The sequence below is a fragment of the Salvelinus namaycush genome, unplaced genomic scaffold, assembly GCF_016432855.1.
Source record: "Salvelinus namaycush isolate Seneca unplaced genomic scaffold, SaNama_1.0 Scaffold265, whole genome shotgun sequence".
In the NCBI taxonomy this organism is placed as follows: domain Eukaryota; kingdom Metazoa; phylum Chordata; class Actinopteri; order Salmoniformes; family Salmonidae; genus Salvelinus; species Salvelinus namaycush.
This window is the reverse complement of record NW_024059508.1, coordinates 24109-33997: the sequence shown is the minus strand read 5'-3', so window position 1 is coordinate 33997 and position 9889 is coordinate 24109. Positions and strand designations below refer to the sequence as shown.

The window sequence follows — 9889 nt, the reverse complement described above, 5'->3', positions numbered from 1 at the left end:
AAAACAAGAAAACACATATTTCTAAATAATAATATACAATAGTATTATTTCTTTCAAATATTTCTTTATAGAATCGGAAAACTCACTAGCTTCAAGAACTCTAGTCCACTTTTTATTTAGTCAAGTCAGTTAAGAACACATTCTCATTTTCAATGACGACCTAGGAACAGTGGGTTAACTGCCTTGTTCAATGAGGACCAGGAACAGTGGGTTAACTGCCTTGTTCAATGAGGACCAGGAACAGTGGGTTAACTGCCTTGTTCAATGAGGACCAGGAACAGTGGGTTAACTGCCTTGTTCAATGAGGACCAGGAACAGTGGGTTAACTGCCTTGTTCAATGACGACCTAGGAACAGTGGGTTAACTGCCTTGTTCAATGACGACCTAGGAACAGTGGGTTAACTGCCTTGTTCAATGACGACCAGGAACAGTGGGTTAACTGCCTTGTTAAATGAGGACCAGGAACAGTGGGTTAACTGCCTTGTTCAATGAGGACCAGGAACAGTGGGTTAACTGCCTTGTTCAATGAGGACCAGGAACAGTGGGTTAACTGCCTTGTTCAATGACGACCTAGGAACAGTGGGTTAACTGCCTTGTTTAGGGTCAGAAAGACATATTGTCAGCTCGGGGATTCGATCCAGCAATCTTTTGGTTACTGGCCCAACGCTCTAACCACTAGGCTACTGAAAGTACGTTGAAATTCAATTGTTTTCTAGTAATTTAACTACAACCGAATGAATATTGGACGACGGGCATAGCATGGTTGCATAGTCTTATTTTCAACGTCTTTTCAAAGACACTTTGCTAGGTGGGATACCCCCAATGTCAAAACACAGATTTAATGTGTCCAAATCAATAAGCAATATACAGAAACAGTTTGTGATATATTGAAAAACTAAACATAAAATGTGCTATATACACAAACATCTGCCATAATAATCATATTACTTGTACTTGTATTTATTTAAACAAGCTCCTTATAAACTGCACAAGCACCAAAAATGCTGTTGTTTGAACAAGTAGCAATAAATCACTGATATCGATTAGGGGGGAAATCAGGTTGTAGCTGCTGTTGAAACTAACACAACTAATAAAACACATGGAAATGGGAGATATATTTTACCTCACTCGTTAGAGGACAACCTGCAGAAAAAAGTCAGCTACATTTTGGAGTGATGCATTTAAATTTAGGGGTCGCTAAACAAAGGAACACAACACTTATTTGTCATCACTCAACGATATCATGTTGAAATCAATTGTGTGACAGAAGGGAGATGAGGTTGCACGTTCTGTTAAAACGAACAGCTCAAAAACCACACAGAATCTGGGAGTAATGTGTACATCCCTGGTTAGAGGACAATTTGTAGAAAACAGCTTGCTACATTTTGAAGTGTTGCATTTTGATTCAAGTGGGTCACCAACGTGGGAAGTGTAACAGGGACAAATGTTTAGGCTTCTACATTGTGACATCAATAAAATACTCCTACTACAATGTTCAAACGTTCTACATTGTGACATTATTTCATTGATATCATGAAACAACTCCTTGATGTATTTTATGTTTAATCAGAGATCTTTTATCAGAGTATCTCTTCCCCTGTGTGTGTCCGCTTGTGTATATTCAGGCTGTTTGGCTGAGTAAAACTCTTCCCACATCGATCACAGCTATATGGTTTCTCTCCTGTGTGTATTCTCTGGTGTATAGTTAGATAGCGAGAAGAAGAAAAACTCTTCCCACAATGATCACAGCTAAAAGGTTTCTCTCCGGTGTGTATTCTATGGTGTATAGTTAGATAGCTAGAAGAAGAAAAACTTTTCCTACATTGATCACAGCTATAAGGTTTCTCTCCTGTGTGTGTTCTCTGGTGTATAGTTAGATACCTAGGAGTACAAAAACTCTTCCCACATTGATCACAGCACGGATTATCTCCTGTGTGTGTTCTATGGTGGTTAGTTAGATTGCTAGATGTAGAAAAACTCATCCTACATTGATCACAGTTATATGGTTTCTCTCCTGTGTGTGTTCTCTGGTGTGTAGTCAGATTGCTAGATTTAGCAAAACTCTTCCCACATTGATCACAGCTATATGGTTTCTCTCCTGTGTGTGTTCTCTGGTGTGCAGTCAGATGGCTAGATTTAGCAAAACTCTTCCCACATTGATCACAGCTATATGGTTTCTCTCCTGTGTGTGTTCTCTGGTGTACAGTTAGTTGGCTAGATGTAGTAAAAGTCTTCCCACATTGATCACAGCTATAAGGTTTCTCTCCTGTGTGTGTTCTCTGGTGTATTTTAAGTTCTGATGAAGAGTTGCAACATTTCCCACAGTCAGAGCAGCAATGAGATTTCTTCCCTGTGGGTCTCTGCTGGAGTTTCTTGAGGAGTTCTGATCTGGAGAGACTCTTCTCTGCCTTGTCAGCATCATGAGGCTGTTGAGGCTCCCCAGAGATTCCACGATAGTCACATCTCTCTCCTGTGTGAACAACAAAGTCAGATGATTAAAGGGCCACAACAGCAGAAATCCACTGTTTATTTGAGGTAAAAGGTGATGCCCAGAGGTCTGTTAAATTATTTTACAATTGTCTTAAGACAGTCAAATCCTAAGCAGTGTGCCAGACGACCTTTGATCTCCAAAAAAGGCCCCTTTCTGTGTTTGCTAAAAGTGCAGCACGAGGGCGATGCACACACAATTTGATTGCAGAAACACCTCCCTGCTAATGAGGAAATCACTAGTTATGGATGTAGTATATCTGCTAATGAGGAAACCACTAGTTATGGATGAAGTATATCTGGTAATGAGGAAACCACTAGTTATGGATGTAGTATATCTGCCTGGAACAAAAATGGTGAGCAAAGATTTTTGTTTTCCACAATGTATTCTGAATATTACAGCGCATAATCAGCGCAAGATCAGGAGTGCTACTGAAGGAAACTCACATTAAGTTCTGTGTCTATTCACTAATTCACCACCGTGTGGGAAAACGCAGGGGAGTTCTCATAGGCTGACAGCAAAAATAGCCTCCATTTACAGGTTGTTTATGAGTGCATTTCACATTACTATTGGATTACAACTGTTAGGCTCGTTTGAATCTCCTGCTTAATATGTTTGTGGTATTGTCGCAAATCAACTGCTTTATACTTATAAAACACTTCAACCAGTAAAATGCTCTTTAGCTAGCTTTGCCATCAGCCTGAAACTGAGGGTTTGTACATTAAGTGTTTAACAAATTGGCCCATAACTTCCCCTAACAACAACATAGACCTACTGTAGGACCCATAACTTCACCTAACAACAAGATAGACCTACTGTAGGACCCATAACTTCACCTAACAATAACATAGACCTACTGTAGGACCCATAACTTCACCTAACAATAACATAGACCTACTGTAGGACCCATAACTTCACCTAACAATAACATAGACCTACTGTAGGACCCATAACTTCACCTAACAATAACATAGACCTACTGTAGGACCCATAACTTCACCTAACAATAACATAGACCTACTGTAGGACCCATAACTTCACCTAACAATAACATAGACCTACTGTAGGACCCATAACTTCACCTAACAATAACATAGACCTACTGTAGGACCCATAACTTCACCTAACAATAACATAGACCTACTGTAGGACCCATAACTTCACCTAACAATAACATAGACCTACTGTAGGACCCATAACTTCACCTAACAATAACATAGACCTACTGTAGGACCCATAATTTCACCTAACAATAACATAGACCTACTGTAGGACCCATAACTTCACCTAACAACAACATAGACCTACTGTAGGACCCATAACTTCACCAAACAATAACATAGACCTACTGTAGGACCCATAACTTCACCAAACAACAGCATAGACCTACTGTAGGACCCATAACTTCACCTAACAACAACATAGACCTACTGTAGGACCCATAACTTCACCAAACAACAACATAGACCTACTGTAGGACCCATAACTTCACCAAACAACAAATAAAGGAAAATAGCTCTGTGTGTTATACAACAGCCTATCCATCAAGGAACAGTTCTCTACACATTATGAGCTAAGTATCTCTGTGTCCAAACAGACTAACGAGACCCTACTGTAAATCAAGCAGACAATAACATTATAAACACCAATTTGTTAGGGATGTTGGATCCAACGTGGAGCACGACATAACTGTCTTTACCAGAGTAATGAATGAAGAAGCACTTTGGTTGTTGTTGCATGTCGTGATGTTTGTCATTTGACTGGCATTCAGAAAATGATTTCCTGGATCAGCTGATGATAGTTGAACATGTGACTGTAACTAAATTGCTACAGTATTAAGAATTATGTGTAATTATTGAAGAACCGCGTTAATGATAGCATCCATTTGGGTGTTGTCAATAAAGTTAAGGTGACTCTCGGTTACAACCATTGGATTTAGCAAACTCTGAAATTATTTAGGATTTCGGTGCCCATGAAAACGGTTTTCCCAGCGTAACATAAGGAGCCACTAAATGATAAGTGGGTCGAGTGCATTTCAGAATACAAAAAAAACTGTCCGACAGCAAGACCCCTTATTTTAGTTGAAGTTCATCATATGACAAGCGTAACGTTATGACTATAACTACTGTTCCCTGAAGGAGGGAAACTAGGTACAACATACTATTAAATCCACGCCTCGCTGGAACCACCGCATTCCACAGGTGATGAGCGTGAGACTCAGATTTATTCCTTAAATTTAATTCAACGACCCAGGAAGTGGCGGGGCCAAACAGGTGTTGTAACTCGTTCATAACTGGCACGAAGATCGGTAGAAATGGTCAGATAAATTGGCACTCTGAATGGAAATGGAAAAAGTTAGCAGATTTTACCGGAAACTTCAGGAGGAACGTCAGAATTTAGGAAGGCCAGCAGCAGGTCGCTTGGTTATTTCCTTCTGATCTCTGGCTTCCTCAGGTCATTTGCGTTAATTATTTAATCAAACGCTTGAAGCATCAGTTCAGTTCAAGTTCTATATAGTTCTATGTGTCTATATGGAAAAATACACGTCATAACATTTCAACCAATCAATTGGTAGAAAGAAAATAATTTTTTTTTAAAATCTGGGACACCCCTAGAACATACAACATACATACATACAACAACATGCATTCAGACCCCTTCCCTTTTCCCACATTTTGTTACAGCACAACCTTATGGATTACATTTTTTTTTTTATTATCAATCTTCAGACATAATGACATCAGACTACCCCATAATGACATCACAAAACCCAATAAAAGTGGAAAAAAAAGTTTAGAAATGCATGCATACCAGTGGTTGTATCTCTCTGTAGGTCATGCCAGTAGGATACAGTAGGTTGTATCTCTCTAGGTCATGCCAGTAGGCTACAGTAGGTTGTATCTCTCTAGGTCATGCCAGTAGGTTACAGTAGGTTGTATCTCTCTAGGTCATGCCAGTAGGCTAGAGTAGGTTGTAACTCTCTAGGTCATGCCAGTAGGCTACAGTAGGTTGTATCTCTCTAGGTCATGCCAGTAGGTTACAGTAGGTTGTAACTCTCTAGGTCATGCCAGTAGGTTACAGTAGGTTGTATCTCTCTAGGTCATGCCAGTAGGCTAGAGTAGGTTGTAACTCTCTAGGTCATGCCAGTAGGCTACAGTAGGTTGTATCTCTCTAGGTCATGCCAGTAGGCTACAGTAGGTTGTATCTCTCTAGGTCATGTCAGTAGGTTGTATCTCTCTAGGTCATGCCAGTAGGCTACAGTAGGTTGTAACTCTCTAGGTCATGCCAGTAGGCTACAGTAGGTTGTAACTCTCTAGGTCATGCCAGTAGGCTACAGTAGGTTGTATCTCTCCAGGTCATGCCAGTAGGTTACAGTAGGTTGTATCTCTCCAGGTCATGCCAGTAGGCTACAGTAGGTTGGATCTCTCTAGGTCATGCCAGTAGGTTACAGTAGGTTGTAACTCTCTAGGTCATGCCAGTAGACTACAGTAGGTTGGAACTCTCTAGGTCATGCCAGTAGGCTACAGTAGGTTGTATCTCTCTAGGTCATGCCAGTAGGCTACAGTAGGTTGAATCTCTCTAGGTCATGCAGGTAGGCTACAGTAGGTTGTATCTCTCTAGGTCATGCCAGTAGGCTATAGTAGGTTGTAACTCTCTAGGTCATGCCAGTAGGCTACAGTAGGTTGTAACTCTCTAGGTCATGTCAGTAGGTTGTATCTCTCTAGGTCATGCCTGTAGGCTACAGTAGGTTGTAACTCTCTAGGTCATGCCAGTAGGCTACAGTAGGTTGTATCTCTCTAGGTCATGCCAGTAGGCTACAGTAGGTTGTATCTCTCTAGGTCATGCCAGTAGGTTACAGTAGGTTGTAACTCTAGGTCATGCCAGTAGACTACAGTAGGTTGTAACTCTAGGTCATGCCAGTAGGCTACAGTAGGTTGTATCTCTCTAGGTCATGCCAGTAGGCTACAGTAGGTTGTATCTCTCTAGGTCATGCCAGTAGGTTACAGTAGGTTGTATCTCTCCAGGTCATGCCAGTAGGCTACAGTAGGTTGTATCTCTCTAGGTCATGCCAGTAGGTTACAGTAGGTTGTATCTCTCTAGGTCATGCCAGTAGGCTACAGTAGGTTGTAACTCTCTAGGTCATGCCAGTAGGCTACAGTAGGTTGTAACTCTCTAGGTCATGCCAGTAGGCTACAGTAGGTTGTAACTCTCTAGGTCATGCCAGTAGGCTACAGTAGATTGTAACTCTCTAGGTCATGCCAGTAGGCTACAGTAGGTTGTAACTCTCTAGGTCATGCCAGTAGGCTACAGTAGGTTGTACCTCTCTAGGTCATGCCAGTAGGCTACAGTAGATTGTAACTCTCTAGGTCATGCCAGTAGGCTACAGTAGGTTGTAACTCTCTAGGTCATGCCAGTAGGCTAAGTAGGTTGTATCTCTCTAGGTCATGCCAGTAGGCTACAGTAGGTTGTATCACTCTAGGTCATGCCAGTAGGCTACAGTAGGCTAGAGTAGGTTGTAACTCTCTAGGTCATGCCAGTAGGCTACAGTAGGTTGTAACTCTCTAGGTCATGCCAGTAGGCTACAGTAGGTTGTATCTCTCTAGGTCATGCCAGTAGGTTACAGTAGGTTGTAACTCTAGGTCATGCCAGTAGGTTACAGTAGGTTGTAACTCTCTAGGTCATGCCAGTAGGCTACAGTAGGTTGTATCTCTCTAGGTCATGCCAGTAGGCTACAGTAGGTTGTATCTCTCTAGGTCATGCCAGTAGGTTACAGTAGGTTGTAACTCTAGGTCATGCCAGTAGGTTACAGTAGGTTGTATCTCTCTAGGTCATGCCAGTAGACTACAGTAGGTTGTAACTCTCTAGGTCATGCCAGTAGGCTACAGTAGGTTGTAACTCTCTAGGTCATGCCAGTAGGCTACAGTAGGTTGTAACTCTCTAGGTCATGCCAGTAGGCTACAGTAGGTTGTATCTCTCTAGGTCATGCCAGTAGGTTACAGTAGGTTGTATCTCTCTAGGTCATGCCAGTAGGTTACAGTAGGTTGTATCTCTCTAGGTCATGCCAGTAGGCTACAGTAGGTTGTATCTCTCTAGGTCATGCCAGTAGGTTACAGTAGGTTGTATCTCTCTAGGTCATGCCAGTAGGTTACAGTAGGTTGTATCTCTCTAGGTCATGCCAGTAGGTTACAGTAGGTTGTATCTCTCTAGGTCATGCCAGTAGGCTACAGTAGGTTGTAACTCTCTAGGTCATGCCAGTAGGTTACAGTAGGTTGTATCTCTCTAGGTCATGCCAGTAGGTTACAGTAGGTTGTATCTCTCTAGGTCATGCCAGTAGGTTACAGTAGGTTGTATCTCTCTAGGTCATGCCAGTAGGTTACAGTAGGTTGTATCTCTCTAGGTCATGCCAGTAGGTTACAGTAGGTTGTAACTCTCTAGGTCATGCCAGTAGGTTACAGTAGGTTGTAACTCTCTAGGTAATGCCAGTAGGCTACAGTAGGTTGTATCTCTGTAGGTCACGCCAGTAGGCTACAGTAGGTTGTATCCAAGTGGTTGTATCTCTCTAGGTCATGCCAGTAGGCTACAGTAGGTTGTATCCAAGTGGAAACAATTATCAATCCAATGTGGAAAGTGTCGAATTTGGTCAACAACAAAATGAATGGCTTATTTGCTACTTGAAGTTTACTTGATCCAACAGAAGTTTCGTAATGCTTAAGTTGTTATGTGGACACGTGACATACCGACAACTTTGATTAAAAAAACACTATAGGAGTTGTCTCCAGATCGCTATGCATATTCATGCTAGTAGCTTAGCATCTCTCTCCATTGAATACAGGCGGTGCATATTCATGCTAGCAGCTTAGCATCTCTCTCCATTGAATACAGGCGGTTGACGACAACAGCCCTCATAGAATATAAACAATAGATTACAATAATAAGATGTATCCACCAATCCAAAGAAAGGATAGGCGGGAGCTAGACAACCCGCAGTGCCGCTTTGTGGACAACGACTGCCCTTGTTTGGGCGGCGAGACATCTTGTCACTATATTCATAATCTTTGGTGTAGCCAACCCAACTCTCGCATGGCACTATTGGGGGGCACCGTGTGTAGTAAATCATCACTACATGAAAATCACTACATGCCGTGCCCCCCAGTCTGCGGTCAGCAGATAGACCCTTCTCAAATATATATGTTAAGTCACTTTTTGGAAACTGAGCAGAGAAAACAAGGGGTAGCTTGTTCTCTAGTCGTCTGATTCTAGACATATCAGTCATCATCCTGGGCCCTCCGTTGAAGAGGTATTGACGAGCCAACTCTGAAAATCCAAAGTTAAAAACCAATTTAAGGCGTTACTTACTGGTGTTACTCAGATCTCCTATCTCCACCTCTTCATCTTTCAATGTGACAGTATTCTCCCCTTCCTTCTTCACTCCAAAAACTGCATCCTCCTCTTCTTTTACTATAACATCCTCCTCCTCTTTCACTCTGAACGCGTCTTCCTCTTCTTTCACTGTAACGTCTTTCTCTTCTTCTTTCACTGTAACAGCCTCACCCTCTACGTCTTGTTTTACTGTGACATCGTCTTCTTCCTTCTCCTCTTTCACGACAATGTTCAGCCACAGACCTCCTTTCTCCGTCCAGCAGACCGCCTCTTCTTTAACAAGAGGGGAGAAGTTTAGGGAGCTCATGTTCGGGGATGTTAGCTAGCTAGCTATCATTAGCGACTAGGCTAGTGCTAACTTAACCAGCCAGCTACTATAGCTGACTAATACAAAATAACGTAATATTAAATTAAATAGGTTAACAAGTAGATAAGACAGAAGTGTGTCTAAACCACAGTCGCTAATATACACCGAAAGCGTATAAATAGCTTGAATCTTTCGGCTATGTTGGCTAGCAAGCTACCGAGGTGGTTGACGAGCTGTTTATGAAGAACCGTCCACTAGATTATACGTCACGCTGGCAGCGTCGCCTGAAAGACGCACATCGCCGTCTGCTGACTGGAGGGGAAACGCAGTTGAGGATCATATTTTATTTTCAGACAAAGATTATTGTAAATGGATTTAATTAAATAATACCATTATATTGAGACATACAAAGACAGGAATGTGTTGATCGATTAGTGCGAATATTTTTTTTTTACTACAGCACATTTATGGCAGTTTCATTAAGTCAAACTAAATCTAAATAATTAGCAAGCTACTGTAAGTCTATACTGCTCCTACATGGTGTAACAATACATCATGTATATGTATATAATGAACAGACTAGGTCTATACTGCTCCTACATGGTGTAACATTACATAATGTAGATGTATATAATGAACAGTCTAGGTCTATACTGCTCCTACATGGTGTAACAATACATCATGTAGATGTATATAATGAACAGACTAGGTCT

The 9889-nt window shown here is 41.6% G+C and overlaps 1 protein-coding gene across 1 annotated transcript; it reads right to left on the bottom strand.

Moving 5' to 3' along the window:
* Positions 1-1643: 1643 nt before the first annotated feature.
* On the bottom strand, positions 1644-2267 carry LOC120039342 (zinc finger protein 2 homolog; the record flags this gene model as incomplete). Its single annotated transcript, XM_038984780.1, has 1 exon — positions 1644-2267. A coding segment is annotated over one exon (624 nt), but the record flags the coding sequence as incomplete, so codon positions are not given.
* Positions 2268-9889: the final 7622 nt, after the last annotated feature.